Source organism: Gallinula chloropus (assembly GCF_964237585.1).
Source record: "Gallinula chloropus genome assembly, chromosome: 1".
Lineage (NCBI taxonomy): Eukaryota > Metazoa > Chordata > Aves > Gruiformes > Rallidae > Gallinula > Gallinula chloropus.
In genome coordinates, this window is record NC_140085.1 from 202406602 (window position 1) to 202423913 (window position 17312).

The following is a 17312-nucleotide window of genomic DNA, read 5'->3' on the forward strand; positions in this document are numbered from 1 at the left end:
GCAAGAACCTGTTAGATGACATATCTTGTAGATTTAACGAGCTATTTCAGTATGAGTTTATGAATTTCTTCTTACAGTGTTGCTACTTCTACTAAGTGAAAATAATATTAATCACTCATAACATAGTCAACCCTCAATTTTGAAATGACTAAGTAGATTTTAAAAAGACTAAGTAGATTTTAAAAAAAGTGCTCTATTAAGTAAAAATATGTCATCCTTCTTTTCAGAGGTACACAAGTTTTTTTTTCTTTTTCCTAAAACACTTTTTTACAAACAGCAAGCTTCAGCTAATCAGAAAATAAGCTGAGACTGACAAGAAAGGATTGCATATTTTGCATGTTATTACAAGAACTAAGTCCTACCTTGTCATTTTTAAAGCAGTGTTGAAGTAGTGAAGTACTATGCAGCTCTAAATAAATATCAAAATGAAGCATCGGACCCTAATATTTTTAGGCTAGGCTAGCTTTGCAATTACAAGATTGTTTACACAAGAGATGGTCAGACCATGCTTCATTTACTTGCATTCCTAACCCATTTAAATGTCAAGAAATTCCCTTTCTGTTTTTCACTCAAAAGAGAGAATGAAAGGGTAGGGTTGGATCTACCAGAACAGGGCTGAAAATATGTTAACAAGCACTATAAGGTGGGGAAACACTCCTTTTCAGAGCAGAGGTACCAAAACACTGTTAGGAGAATCCTCATTGAAATTTTTTGAATCTTATTGGAAATACAATATGAGGTATCTTTCTCCCTCTTTGAAAACAGTCATTAAAATATACGTAGATCTCTATTCACCAAAAGACCCATCTTGACTTTTGTGTTATCCCAAAATTAAGGTGAAATGCAGTTGAAAGGTGCAATACTGGAAAGTTGTGATGGTGGTAACACCAAATTTTTCTGTGTTTTGACCAAAAACTCAATAATTCCCATGACTAATCTTTCGTGGAACATTGTCAATACTATCTTTTTATCATTTCTGTTAACCACATAAGCATGTGAAATTAATCAAAAAATGCATTTTTTTTTTTTTTTTTACTTCATTAAAACCTCAAGCATGAACAGGTATTGGGGGAAAGAAAGATGTGATTAAATTCTTCTGGTTTTTTCTATCATGTAATCTACCTTAACCTATCCATTTTCAAAGGAGTAATACACATTGTGGTAAGAACATATTCAAGAATGCAGAAAAAAGAGATCTTGAAAATCTTGAAATCTGATAGAATTCCATCTATATCCCTTATCTTCCATTTTTGAATGATTTTTTTAAAAATTGTCTGAGTTGATCCAGAACAAAATTGGGCTTAATGCAGAACATTTAAGAAAAATGAAATCCTTTGTGTGCATGGTTAGAGTATTACACATACATTTTGTTCTGTACATACTGATACTTCTTGAGATTAAAATGTTTTTAGGTTTATTTGCATTTTGTTTACTTAATAGTAAGCCTGACAAACTCCCTATTATTAGAATGGGGATTGTTAATAACAAAACCATTTTCAACCTCTCACCACCAGTTGAATTGCATATGTTTTCATCGTGACAGACCCAGGTGTTAAAATATGATAAACACTCTGATGCTTAATGCAGTGTTATAAAACCTATCACCAAAGTAACATTTATTTGGGCTGCAGATAAATTTCCACTTGCTAAAATTGAATGCTCCTTTGTAACTATAATTAAAAGGAAAAGCTTTTGTTAATAATGCATATTATTTCCCTTGTTTTTAAAATATACATTTAGCTTTTGTGCCATAAAATATAATCATTTTTCATATGCAGAACTAATTTTTATAAAAAGCACAGGTGGTTTTGCTGTTATTTACTGAATTACGAAGGGTAGCAATTTAGGTAATTCAGGGATTTGCCTGGCAAGAGGATAAATGTGAAAGGATGTCAAGTTGAACAAAGTTGTGAAGGAAGGGAATATTAAGAAAAAGAAACTGGGCTCCACTGGGGTAACAGCAGCAGACTGCATTCTAGAAAAAGGAAACATCCCAAATCTTGTGCACACATAACCCCACAGGATGCTTGGTAGCAGAACAGTAATGCGGAGGGATACTTATACCCAGAATCTTTTGGCATTAAGAAAGTCTTAGTCTAGCAAAAAACTCAATAATATTTTAGGTCTGTGAGGGATAACTTGTGTAATTAACATAAATAATTTTTCATGGAAATCCAAGCTGCCAAAATTTCCTTCTAGTAACACTGATGGGTACTTAAGCACAGAAAATATAGATCTTCTTACTTCTATTAGGGTATCTGAATTTCTGTCCTTTATGCCAAATCCGGAAGTCCTGTTCAAGAAGCCTATTCAGAATTTTCTTTTCTAAGATACCCATTGACTTGAGTTTTGTGCTGGAAGTATCCTTTTTCTAACAAAAGACATCTGATTTTGTGAGTATATTTTCATCCAGCTATCATCATTCAAACTCTGTATTTGAAAGCCAGCACTGCTTTTATGGCTGCCAAGCAAAATGATTTATTGTGGTTATCCACAGACCAGTAAGCAGCAACATTGCTCTTGGTGTCCTTCACCTTGACCCACACAAGTACCTTTCAGGCTCAGGAAAGTGATTTAGTCTCAATATCCTCTTGGTCTTTGATCTGAGCTGAAACTGCCACCATGGGAAGCAATAAGCACAGCTTGTCATGTTATATTTTACGGTGGTCATTTGTTCGCATGGATTGAATTAGAATCTACTGTTTCACATAGAAAAAGGCCAATAGGTAACTGGACAACACATTAGCTACTGTTTATCACTGTAGACTTTAATCTGATAGCCTAGAACCTGTGAGACAGAGTATAACTTTATAGGTTTTGTTTCATTTTCAAGTCTTTCCTTAGTTTGTTGTAGTGCTTTAATCATATTTTAGAATTTAAGATTAAAATCTCCTAAGCATTTTACCAATAGGCAGCACTAAGTTCTACACTGCATGAAATCAATTAAAACAGCAGGCTGTTAATAATAACGCCTTTCCTCTTTATTGGACATAAAACCAAACAAGGCTAATTAAACAGGGGTTTTATTTAACACCATCCCACCTCCCCACACTGAGGGAAACAGCAAAAATTGTCAAGTCTTATAGAAGATACATGCTCTATGCACAGGGAATTTCTGTTCAGGGTAATGCCGCTGTATCAACCTCATCGCTATCAATTTGTTTCACTGTTTGTTGCAAGACTTTCCTGCTGATGGAAGAGGCTGAACATAGCCATTACTGTCAACCCAAATCTCCAGATATTTGAGCCCTATGCTCATTACCAGGTTTCTTCCCATTTGTCACACTACAGCAATTAAATACTTGAGTGATCTGAAGCAGTTTCAAAATGAAAAGAAAAAAGAATTAATCTTATCTTTTGGAAACAGTAATTTCTTGTAAACAAGGAAGGGAACAAAATGAAATAAGGATTGCTGTTGAAATATTTTGAAATGTGTGTTTTATGAATTGTAACTACAAACCAAAATCTGAAAACCATATATGACCATGGTCTAATAATGCACTTTATCATGTGTTTCTTCCAGGTTATCTGTAGTCCTGGTGAACAGATTGAATTTATAGACATACCTGCATGCTGCACTAGAGTGGGACACTGAATATTTCTTAGAATATTCTGTAATATTTCTTAGTACAGAAATTGATATGCCAAAGTGCTTGTACCTTTGGTTATGAAAAGAGAGGAAGGGAAAGAAAAGAAACCTATCTATTTAAGTTTTCTTTGGAGGAGGGACTTAACTGACTATTTTGGAAAAATATGTCTCTCAACATTCCTGAATACCAACTACTATTAAAAAAAAAAAAAAAAAAAAAGTCATATAGAAGACATGAAACACAGTCAGATAATTTTTCCACTGGTTTATTTTATCATGGTATTTTGTACCTTCCCTTGTTTACATGAAACATTCTAAAGAGAAGAGACTTGGGATGAATAAAAAGTTATTTCATGACAGTCCATTCTTTCTCCCTTTTGCTTGCAGCTAATGGATTGTTTAACTGCACAGTGTTAATCTGGGTTACAACAGCACAATTATTTGAACCCCAATTGATACTGCCTCAGACTTCCTAATGCATTTGCAGGTCTGTGCTTGTTTTTCACTTGCAGCTCTGCAACCTTTCTGCCATGGCAATGCTTTCCAGAGCATCCCTGGCAGAATTTCTCCCTTGCAGCTCTTACAGTGGTGATCTGGCTTTGTTCTTATGGCCTTGCACCCCAATCGTGTTGTTATTGTGGGGTCTCATTGGAAGTAGGACCCACTGGGCTGAAACATACCCTACCCCCCTGCCTCCATTCTTTGTCGCTTGTTTTCTAAACCAAACCACAACATGCAGTAAAAGGAGATAATGGTCATTTAAATATTTAATAAATACTATCCAACAATGTATGGGATCAGAAGCTTAACAATCACTGCTCTTAAATAACATGTTCCAATCAAAATATAGGAAGTTAGAGTAGGTCCCAAAGAAAAGATTACAACATTAGGAAAAAAAAGAAAGGAGAAACTAATCATCATCTTCCTCATTGCCACTGACTGGAGAGAGCCTCTAAGATTAAAATACTCTTTCTGGATGGCCACCAAGAAGGGTGCTCCATTTTCCTTTTACCTTCTTTCTCTGTCCTCATTCCTCTTTTTATTTTTCACCTAAGTAGCTTTCTTTAATAGTGTTGATATGTGCCATCATCTGCTAATAAATATTAGTTCATGCAAGACTGTCACAAGAATCTTTTTGCAGCACACTAATGAACTCCCAATTACATGTTGGTTCTTCATGCTTCCCATTTTAGTGTCTTCTCACAATGGCTCATGTGTCCCATCTCAGTTCTGCTTTCATTTCTGTCATCTTCATCCATCTCTAGTGCCACCCTTCTACTCAAATCATATGTATAGCTCCATGGCCTCCATGCCCCCTAGACTTCACAAAACTGCCCAAGTACATAACATTCTATCTGACATCTGATACTCATTTAACTCCCTCTCTTCCTATGCCTCCTCTCAATAAAATAAATCAAATTCATTTTCAGCAATTCAAACTGCACTTTTTCACCCCCCCCTATCTACTCCTAACAGCCCAACACTCTCTGGCATCTACTCTCAACCATCAGTTTTTTGTTATTCTTGCTTTGTTTACACAAACCCCTCAAAAATGCTGCCACTGGAAGGGTCCACATCTCCCCTGGATTATTATTATGGATCCACAAACCTGAAAACCTTAAAAACCATCTTTTTACTTCTTATAGATGAGGAAAATGAAACTTGCATATTATCAGGTATTATTCAGTCAACGTGCATCAGCCTGAATACTATTATCCTACCATTATTATACAACAATACAGCATTAATCACAACAAAACCAATAACAACAATTTCATCTTCTTTGTTCCAAATGTGCTTATATGATTAAGAGACAGAACTCATAAAATAATTTTCCATTATCACTATATCAACAGAGAAATCTCATGCTTTTTAACAGAATAAAATATTTGTGATTTGTAAACATCATAAGCAGTAAACAGTCAAGTGTTTGATGTGTTCAAACCTGAGAATTTGAATAAAATGGCATTTAAATTGTTCTAAATGTATTATGAACATAAGTTGGCTTGAAGCCAACAATCTATCATAATGCACATATAAATTGTCAGCATAATTTAAAAGAACTATATTGTATTGCTATTTTTCACTTATTGTTGATAGTATAAACGTACTCATTGCCATGAGGTTATTCGGTAAGATCATTAGTTTGCTTCAAATAAATTTTCCAAAAATAAACTCCATTGCAAATCAAATATGCCAAGCAATCAAGATTCAGCAGTAAAATATTTTTTCAATTTAATCTGACTGAATTTCATTCATTAGAGATATTTTGCTAGATCAAATAATACATGAGACAAGAATTCACCTAACCTGTGTATAATCTGTAAAATGATTCATATAATTAAATAAACATTTAAACTGAAAAAAATAGAATTAATAACCCAGGTCATTCTTGTTTAGGATCAGATCTCAATCCCATTCAATTGTAAACTGTCATTTTAGTGTTCTGAGTTTATACAGAATGCGATATTACAAAATCTTTGAGTACTTTTTTATTTTTTGTACCTCCCAAGCATATTCTTCTGTATAGGAACCACTTTGTGGGAAAGCATCTTCCTCTCACTGTCAAGAGATTCCGATGACAGCCACCAATCCTCAGTAAACCCCTGTGGGCATAAAAAAGAAATTACTCAAACACCCCCTTAGGCTTTCATCATAAAAGTTCTCCAGCATCTGCAGTCAGTGTTTGCTCACTCTTTTTTCCTGTTGATTTAAGCTTTTGTTGAATCATGATCGGATATAATAGTGTCACTACCTTTTTAGACATGTTCTTCCCAAGAAAAGAGACAATTTTCACTGCATGGTGTCCAGATTGAATTCCCAACCCACATCCTCAATAAAAGTAATAGGCAGCCTTTATAGACCCCAGGCCTTTCAGCGCAGAAGCTGAGAGCTGTGAGTTGCCACGTCATCTCTATTGACTACCCAGCAGTTTGAACTTCCTTCCCTTTTTGTCCCTTTTTCCAAGAGGAGTGTAGAAGTATTACTATCAATGCGGAAGACGAGCAGCATTAGAAATGAAAGATAAGGTTGACATAATGATGAGAGAATGATTTAAGGTTTCTGAGTCTCATATATTTTTGACATATGATTCAGTAGTTACAACATATGTGATGAACTGTGTAATAATCAAATCAATGTTTAATTCTTCCATGGAAGAGTTAGGGAGAAGAAAACAATGCACTTACTAGATGTTAGAAGAGGGCAACTATGGGCTCCATTTCAAATGCAGGCAGATTATAGATTGTTCTTGTGCAAAGCCTTCAAAAGAAAAGGTTGGGTACTGAATGAACCACCTTGATTTAGAGATAAAACCCCGGCAAATGAATGGACAGATTAACGGGGAGGTTTCCTAGCAACTGGCTCAAGATGATAAACTCGCTCTCACAGGAAGAATAAGTGTAATTCTCTTTATTTGAAGAACGATATGTTAAAGTTACTTTACTGCAAAGCAACTCACAACCTCTTAGTATTTATGAAATGGAAAGGAAAAAACCCTGGCTGAAAATGTATTAATTCACCAATACTAAGTTCTCTGCAAGCTGGGTTTTTTTTTTTGTTTGTTTCTTTTAATTTCTTCTGCAAATCATCAACATTAGGGCAATGGCAGCGAAAGGCAAATCCAGCAGGGAGATTCTGAGGGAGCAAAGTATGCGCATTACATACTCCATGGAGCCTTTTGGAGTTTGGGAAGTATCTCAACATCGAAAGCAAATTATATGTATAGGTGGCACCAATTCTTGTCAAAAATTACTTCAATCAATACCTTACAGTTAAGGCTAATTAGATACTTGGGTCACACCAAATGATCTGAGGTAACAGGCCATGCTGAAGTGGAGACAACACCACCTTGACACAGCACTCAGAACTGAAACCACCCAGAACCTGACAATAAATTATACAATAAATTATTGTTCTAGAGACAACCATCAGTCATGACAAAGAGCATTAATAGCTGTATTATTATTTATTTGCTACTTAATGAATACTAGGAGTGTGCTCAGTGTTACAGTAGGTCCACAGCTGATGTTGGACTTCAAGCTTACATTTAGCGTTCCTTAAAATCATTAGAAGTTTGTTGCTAAACCTATTTAGTTTGAGCGAGGTTGGGTTGAGTTGGGTTGGGTGATTTTAAGCATTAGCTTTGGTAAAGTATAAGATATATTCCATACAGTAGAACTTTATGCTGAACAAATATAAATACTTTTGCTACTTGACTACATGAGTAGGTATGATATTCAGAGCACCAAGCAATTTAAAGTTTTTTCTAATAAAAAAATGCTTCTTTGAAATAATGCACTTATTGGAAGATATGCCACGACATAGAAAAGCATAAAATTAGTGGAATAAAGAGCAGCTTTTAAAAATGTACACTTAATAAAGTTGAAATTTGGATGTAGATATAGATATTTAAATATCACTAATTTCAGCTTTGAATAATACTGAAACTACATGGTTGCTGATGCACCAGGTTGTTCTAACTCATGTTAGTCCAGATGAGAGTTCTTTCCACACTGTTTGCATACATGTCATCCAGTTTTTGTGCTCCCTAGAGGGAAGTGTATGTCGCTGCTTTTGCTGAGGCATTATGCCTTTTTCCATTGAGAGAAAACCAAAAGCAGAAGACAAAGTTTCTGATCTTAAGAATTTTTCTTAATGGAGTCTCTGCTGCATTCATGCTTAGCAATTTTTTTAAACTGCATTGTAATTGCTCAAAGTTAAAGAGCAGCTGCAATGACATGGTGCAGAAACTGTCTTACAGTTTGGAAGGCTGGCAGATCAGTTTGAAACTGCCTCTGGGCCCTGTTTGTGGCCTTGAACAACTCATTATAGGGTAAACTTATCAAAAAAGTAATCCAACTTCCAAGACTTAGAAGGGTGTGTAAAATTCATAAAGACCACTTTATAAATACCACTGAACAGCAAATAATATATATTTTAGAGGTGCTGGTCCAACATATCTCCTACTTAACTAAATGGAAGATAAAATATCTCATTACTTGCCATGATTGCGAATCTAATGTCTTGACAATATATCCATCTGTATTAAACACAGTGAGTTTAATTTCTTTCTACCCTCTCATCCCAAGCAATGCTGGCTGCACATTCTGTTATGCTATAATAAATGTAGAGTGTTTCATGGGGGTCTGTTGTACTGCACTGCTCTCCTCTCAGAGCAATGATTCTTCCAATTGCTCCTTGTCTGCCCAGTTACACATGCGTGCAGATGAAATACAGATATTTTTCCTGATAAGAATATTAGAATTCAAACAGTCATGAACCCTCTGGAAATTAGAATGAGACAAGATTTTTAACAGCTCCTGAGCAATGAAGCCAGACAGTTACTATCCATTATGTTTTTCCTCCCACTTAACAACAAAACACACATTAAACGTAAATGACAGTCAAGAGAGGACAAATGTGGGCTGATTTCTATTTTATCCTTCTAATGACTAAGGCTTTCTACTATAGTCACTAATCATCTTGAACAACATGTTTCAATAGTAGCAAATGCTGATATGTGAGATAACTTAAAAAAAATATATCCTGAAGTTGACTCCTGGTAGGAGTATGTGTTTTTATTCTGCTTTTAGAAGTGCAGAGTACTCAGATAATCTTTCACCACTGTGATTTCTGATATGCCTGAGCAGGCATATAGGAATTACATAACGGCCTAACTGGTCTGAGTATCTTCTGTCCAGCAACATCAAGGAAAGACAGCAACATAAGAAGGATATGGAGCTGTTGGAGTGGGTCCAGAGGAGGGCCACGAAGATGATCAGAAGGAGCACCTTCCCTATGAGGACAGGCTTAGACAGTTGGGCTTGTTCAGCCTGGAGAAGAAAAGCCTCCAGGGAGACCTTACAGCAGCCTTCCAGTACCTGAAGGGGCCTATAGGAAAGCTGGGGAGGGACTTTTTACAAGGGCATGTATTGATAGGACAAGAGATAATGACTGTAAACTGGAAGAAGGTAGATTTAGACTAGACCAGTTATAAGGAAGAAGTCTTTCACTTTGAGGGTGGAGAGACTGGAACAAGTTGCCTTGAGAAGGTATGGCTGTGGCTCCCTGGCAATGTTCAAGACCGGCTTGGATGGGGCTTTTGGCAACTTGGTCTAGTGGGATGTGTCCCTGCCCATGGCAGTGTGATTGGAATTAGATGATTTCTAAGGTCCCTTCAAACCCAAACCAGTCTGTGAGTCTATGATTCTATGATCATTAAAGAGGCCACTTCAGAAGGCAAAACACAATCATTGTATTCATGCTCTTTGACATACAGGGTTATTAAGCTACCAATCATGTCCACATTCAGTGTGGTCTCACTGGTTGCCTTGATGTCCCCCCCTCTTTTCCTTCTTTTTACAAGAGTATGCTTCTGTGAAGATTTTTGGCTTGATGCTACATGGAATATTATGACAAGTTCAGTTCCAAAAACACAAATGAGGGAAAGATTGTCTGAAGAAAGTGTGCCAAGATGTTCTGAAAAGGAATTCTTCTGCCTAGAAAGAAAAAAAATTATGAGATTGGATCTTGGAACCAATCCAATTTCATCTTGTCTTTTATGACCTTGGCATAGGAGATAAAAGTATGCAAATGACAATTGTATGGTACAAAACTGGTAGTAAAGTGGGAGTTCGTAACTTGCAAATGGTTGAGAACAGAGACCTGAGAGCAACTACATAAGGACAGAATAAGCATATGCAAAAAAAACAGGTAAATTCAAATCTAGATAGTTAGTGACATATTTCCAAGACTTTAGTTTGAATGTAGGATATCATTCTAGTCATTCAGGATCAAAATTACTCAAATTAAAACCACTGCACAGGAATAGTATGACAGAGGAAATGTCCTTTATGAAAAGACTGTGAATCTTTTCTTGGTTAACAAAGTAAATAAAATTTGAAAAATGAAATGCCTATACTCTATAAATGTTTCTTAAAGTGGAACACCAAGGATATAAATACTTATATTATCTATAGAGCTATCAACTCAATAATATGTAATTTACCTTGTATCAGATGATATATATGGTATATTATCTATTATATATTATGACATATTATATATGATAAATGGTAAATATAACAATATAACAAGCATCTTATATGATATACACATATTGTATTACACTTATTACATAATATCATATAATAATATATTCTTGTATAAAACATATCATTATATAATATATCTTCATACATACATAGTACTATAAAACCACTGATAATATAATATTGAATTGTAGAATAATACAATAATGGTTTATATAATGATACAATATAACCTATTATAAATTATGTATTCTTACTTCTACAAATATATATTCTTGTTAAACTATGTATCATTGATTGCCCAATTATTAAAATTATGCATGATAGATTATAGATTGCCTAAATGTAATAATTTTATATCACAAAATTCTACCCAAAATATTAATCATATGCATTATCTAATATGAAGTTATACAAACTTTATATTAATATTCAAAAATTTAATGTTAGGTTCACATACTGTACAAAATAGGAAAGATAAGGACATTTAGAGATATTTGCAGGATTTTTTTTCTACGTTGGGATGATATGTTGAAATTATTTCCATTTGACACCTATGAGAATAAAATGCTTTCAAACGAACAAAAATAGTTATAGCAATTTGCTAAAATTTTGGTGCTTACATTAAATCAAAAAGTTACAAGCATTTTTAGGACACAAAGTTAAGAAAGTAACCTGCAATTGCTACAAAATGTGCTCACTTACTTGTTCTTTCCCTGAGTAGCAACTATATTAAATCAACAATATCTATGGACTTGGGCTCACTAAATCTGATAGGCAACTTTTATTGACTCCAGTAAGTTTTACATACAAGAATGCTTTTGTACGTGCAAAATCTATTATTTTTGCTTGCATTTATGGAATTATACAGATTCTTAGCAAAAGCCATTTATTCTCCAAAAGGCTGTTCTACTTTCAAACTTTCTGCTTATAATTTTGGGGCATTGAAAATACTGTTGACTAGAATGCCAAAAAATAAATGGGATGACACGTTTCAAATTTCAAGTTTTCAACAGTAAAAATTAGTATCCGTTCTGACTTCCTTAATCATATTTAGTATTAATTGCCTCTATGTCAATAAATATCAATGTACATTCCCTTTGAAGTTATCTTAATTTCATTACAATAGGGATACATATCCCAGATATCACTGCGCTGCAGGGAAGAGTAAGAAAGGACCCTTCATTTCTAAGACAACTTTTTTGTAAAGCCAATAATTGTATCCAAAATATTTCCATTCATCTCCTTAATGAATTTCTTTGTGCTAGTTCGTAATAATTTTCTTTCAGCATGCAAATATACAAAGTGTGCTTTCAGCAAAGTCAAAGTTATTAAAAACCAAAAATCCCCTTCTTTAATCCCTATTAATAATTGTATAAATGCCGTGTTCTGGTAATCCTCAAAAGTGGGTATTAGGGGACATGTAAGATGAAAGCTGCATTCATGAGTTTCTCACACTACAAAATGCCCTCATGAACTACCTTGAACAAAGATTTACTGAATTTTAAACCTGTACATCATCCTTGTTTCAGCAAGCATCCTCTGCAGATTTAATGATCAGGAACATCCTTCTGATGCACGCCGGGAGATATGGTTGCAGGGTTCAGACTGCAGCGGACACCGTGGCAGATGAGACGGAGCTGCTTGTTAGGGGTGAGTAGACTGGCGGTGCCACCTGAAAACATGATCACCACAAGCTAGTGCACCAGAGAGTCTAAATAGGTGGGCTCTAGAGGTGTCCGTGCTAGTGTTCTTCAGATTTTATACAACTGAAAACATTAGTGATTAACCACTTTGTCTTTGAAAGCAGTTCCACCATAAACTGATCCACAGGCATGGCAATGAAAACAGTTGTTTAATGGGCGTACAGTCTTAAAAGAGGTAATAGCCCCACAGGTATTCCAGATTAGTTCAAACGTAGGCCATTAGCATTCACAGGCCTGTGTACAAAAGGTATGATCGTTTCTGTGCTTTTTTTATGTGATGCTTTATATTTTATCTTATGGCCAAACCATTCTCTCAGGTGTAATGGTTTGGAAATCTTCATTCCCTCCATATGAGGAGGAACCATGCAGCATTTTGTAAAACGATAGATATAACAATGAACCGAAAGTCCTCTAATATGACAGGGATTTGTTTTCCTCACATAGTGTTATGACAACTAAATTTTTACTGCACCTTTAGGCCCAGCCTTTAACTTGTTCAGTTGCTTTACCTGCCATTACACCTTCCTGATTATGCACAGAGTCATTGTTCTGCAGGATCCCAGATCCTATTTAGGACACTAGGTATCTAGTGAAACAGTGGGTTAGCACCATATGTGCATCTCCTTAAGCTGAGTATTTCCACATTGTGCACTACTGCTGTGCGTGTGCACGTGCTTGTGGTCAGCTGTGATGGGAGTGGAGGACTGAAGTCCACTTACTGGCACTACAACTTATGTAAGAATCAGCTATGTCAGAATCGATGGATCCCTGCAAGGTAGCACAGGTGGGCAACCTCAGTGTGGATTATACAATTTTTGAAAGAATAAATCAATGTAGATATTTTATTACTATTTAAAAAACCACAGATTAAAACCAAGAAAAGTCAAAGCTATTTAGAGATTATCCCTTTAAAAAATACTTATTCTGCTACATTCTACCACTTCTTTACATTTGAAATGTTCATATCCATCATTCTTAAGATAAATACGTACTTTAAATGATAAAGAATGGTTTTGTCTGACTACAGGGCTCTTCACATTTTGATGAAAGTAGCTGTTAAATATTTCCATAAAGTCACTTTGAGGACCATCAGATTTCTATGAGCTATGGCACTATTGAGATGGTGGTATTTCAGTTGCCTCAACACAGACATATAATGCCATTTTAGCTGCTTTATGAAATCTGAGTCATCTTTGTGGGTTACGCAAGACCTCATATGTTACTTTTCCCTCGCTCAGACAGGAGCTGGAGGCTCTATAGATAGGCAAGGCAATCTCAACTTCAGTGCCATTGAACTTATTAAGTGACAAAAATCTCTTAGATTACTGCTATCTAGGATGCTGCAAACTGCCTACAAAATTATTTTTTCAAGAATTCTGGTTACGTAAATGAGTTTATTGAATTTGATGTAGAAAATAAACACTTCTGAAGAAGAGGCTTAAGATGAAAAAAAGGGCATTGTAAGCAGTATCATAACGTATGTATGTGGGTGTCTCATTACTATGCCACCTTGCTGATGAAGTGAAACTTATGACTGTTTTGTAATGGAATTTAAATTCAAATATACTTTGCTTTCAATGTTCTCCTTTCCTTGTTTCTATGATTGGGTAATTATAGGATGCAGTAAAAAATGTTGGCATCACTTTCACAAAATGCTTTATACTGTTACTGATTTCGTCCCAATGTAAAATTTAGTATTCATTAAATTATAGGATATGGTTGGTTTGACAAAGTAGTTTTTTTCCTTAAGATATTTGTAAAAGTTATGCAAATGAGGGCAGTAAGATCCCACGGTGTCAGTATTGCTTTTTGTCATGGTTTTAACCCAATGGGTAGCTGAGCACATGGCCACTCGCTCATTTCTATCACCCGGTGGTATGGGGAGGAGGAGAATTAGAAGAAAAAGGTAAGACCCGTGGGTTGGGATAAGGACAGTTTACTGGGACTAGCAAAGGGAGAGGGAAAGAACACCACTAGGACTTAGAGAAAGCGGGTGATAAACAATGCAATTTGCTCACCCAATCAGATACCCAGCCTGTCCTGGAGATGTCACCCCTCCCCAGCCAGCCCCTTTTAATGCTGAACATGACCTCATACAGTATGAAATACAGTATGGAATACTCTTTTTTTTATATGCTGAATATGATGCACTATGGTATGGAATACGCCTTTGGCTAGTTTGAGTCAGCTGTCCTGGTTGTGTCTCCTGACATCTTCTTGTGAAAATTGACTCTATTCTAGCCAGAAACCAGAACACTTGCACCCAAAAATGTAGGCTGGTTTTATTTTGTATTGCAGAAAATGTTTAAAGCACATTCATTGCAAAGTTGTTAACGATTACTCGTTATAGAATTCAGCACTTCAAAAATCCGAACTGTTCAGGGGAATCTAATCTATCTCTCCCTATACTGTCTCCAGGCATTTCATTTTCATTTCAGTGTCTCTAACTCTGTTTTCTCCTCTTATCTCAGTTTATAGTGCACTCAGTGGTCTGCAATTTGGCACTGTCTGATGATCCCAAATTGCAGCACCTTTTAAACTTCTTTAGGTTTAGCTTTTGGAGATATCGGACATTGCTTAGGAGAAGACACCGCCAGAAATAATGTTTTAATAAATATTTCCATAAATTCTGAAGAATTCCATCTGACAGGGGAAGTCATCATCTATGGAGGAAAACCATTGCCACTATGCAGTAAAGTCTGAAATAAAAAGCTGTATTATTCTTTATTTCCACTTGAGTTCCTAGGTAAAATAATTTAATTTTATGCATATTAGAAAGCATCTTTGTGTTTAAAATGTTACAGCCCATGGACAAACTGAGATAGCAGAAGCTTTGTTATGAACTCTTAGAAGTACTGATATAAGCAGAATTCCAGCACATCCTTGTTCTGACCTTTCTCTCCTTTTGCCTCTGCAGAAAATGCCAGTCTTGAATGCTGATAATATCATACCAGCATACACTAGCATTTCAATCATTAGCAAGGCTCATCTCGTATTTTTAACATGTCATTGTAACTTTTACTCAAAAAATTGTTCTGCTTGCACCATTTCTACAGGATATAAATTTGACATATAGAATAAATTAAATGAAAAATATCTAATTTTCACCCCTTTAGATACTCCTAAATATAAAAGTTATTTCTATTAGCAAACTGACTATACTGAATTATTAATTCAATTGGCACATTATTTTTAAGTCAAAGTTATTACATGTGTCTTGGATAACAGCTATACCTTGCTGCAGTCTCTTCAGATGGAGGAAAGAGAAGCAAACTGCATTTTCAAGCAATTGCAATGTCTTGGTACCATTTATTGCGGAGAAAGCATGGAGTATCCTTAAACCATATTTATCTCTTTAGAATCTGTTCTTGTTACTTGCTCTATTGGAAGATTCCTTGAAAATATGCCAGGGAACTAACTGTGTCACTATATTTGCTCTTGCTCTTCTTTGCTCTACATTAAACTGGAGAATTTAAGTTCCCAAAATGTCACAAGTAAAAGACAACCTGAAGAACAGAGAATGAATAGTGACAAGTAAATTTCAATTCTTTTTAGTCTAATTATTTACAAGAAATTAATTAATGGTGCGAGAACATGTGCATATTGGTGTGTGTGTGAAATTTTCTTCAAACCATTTTCAAATTCACTACCTCACAGTTCTTGATTTTAGGTAAGTTGCAGTGAATCAGCATGTCTAATGGGATTTCCATAACCATTTCTGTGTAGTGAATCTCTTTCAGGAACATTTCCAAACCATATATGAAAAGATATTCGAGATCATGCTTGGACAAAACCAAGATTTAAGTCCTGTCTGCACCTACTACTCAAAACAAAGCCTGAAGGCTGTTTAAGTGTTTTGAAAATGTGATTATTAAGTAACAAACATGATTCTATGATTCTATGATTTTAGTGATTCCAAATAATTTCGCTGCTCCTTATAATGTTGTTTTTTCCAGAGCAAGTTATGTATTTTCTCTTACTGTTGTTTTTTTCTAATGTTACCAATAATGTGTATTTCAGTACAAAGAGATGTTCTGCTTACAGTTGAACCTATCAAGCAGTACATCAGCTTAGCTTTCCAGCTTAAGTGTCTGCATTTTTAACCTCAGAATGTGTTGCGAATGAGAAGTTTTTCAGTAGTATCCTGTCCTGACATAATGTCCTGGTTGTGGTCTGGCCAGAGTTAACCTTCCCAAACAGCCAGAATAGGTGAGCTGAGTTGCCCCAGGTTGTTTTCCACACCATCTGACATCACTCCCCTTTTTCTGCTGTTGCTCCAGGACAACAATTGTCCTCTTTTCAGTGCCCAACCTGGGACTCAAACCTGCAACCCTAGGATTAGGAGTCCCGTGCTCTACTACTACTCCAACCCTTCAAGTCCCCAAACATTCTCTGTTCATATTCAGGTAGGATACTACAGGAAAAAAGCATTTCCTTTCTCCAGAATATGGTTCTGCAAAATTATTTGCAATTCATCAGCACAAGTTGTTCCTCTTGTTAGTTACATAACAAAATAAGTCATGATCTTTTATTTGTCCAAGATCCATCATCCCCTCTAGACAGACACCTTTATTCTGTGGAAGTACCCAGACATGTCCTTTAATCCCTGAATATGGGGAGGATGAGAGAGACAATACCACTCAAAGGCCAAGATTGATTTAAAACAGAAGTGATGCCAGCAACTTAAATGAGTAATTTCAATGCTTATCTATTGGATAGTATATCTCTTTTTAACTGTCACAGACCCAGCCTCAAAATCACACTTGTCTCTCTCAAGAGCATTCTATACCTGCAGCAGTAGATTTGGTTTGATCAAGATGTGTTCAACCTTTCTGGGGAAGAACATCCAGGAGCACAGAAGTCAAAAGATAAACAAATGAGAGACTGACTGACTGTGTAGGGAACAATTTAGGGTATCTCCAGCAACCCAAATATTTGCTTCTTTCATTGAGTTGACTGCAGCCA

General features: G+C 35.6%; 1 protein-coding gene across 2 annotated transcripts in view; it reads left to right on the top strand.

Annotated features, from left to right (window-relative positions):
* Nucleotides 1-17312, top strand: part of CNTN5 (contactin 5) — a gene marked incomplete at both ends in the record, with an annotated part of 341700 nt that overhangs the window by 278851 nt on the left and 45537 nt on the right. For both annotated transcript variants that reach the window (XM_084278561.1, XM_084278562.1), the window contains one exon: nucleotides 12174-12294. In XM_084278561.1, the coding sequence (XP_084134687.1) occupies nucleotides 12174-12294 (121 nt within the window). The remainder of the gene's footprint in view (nucleotides 1-12173; nucleotides 12295-17312) is intronic.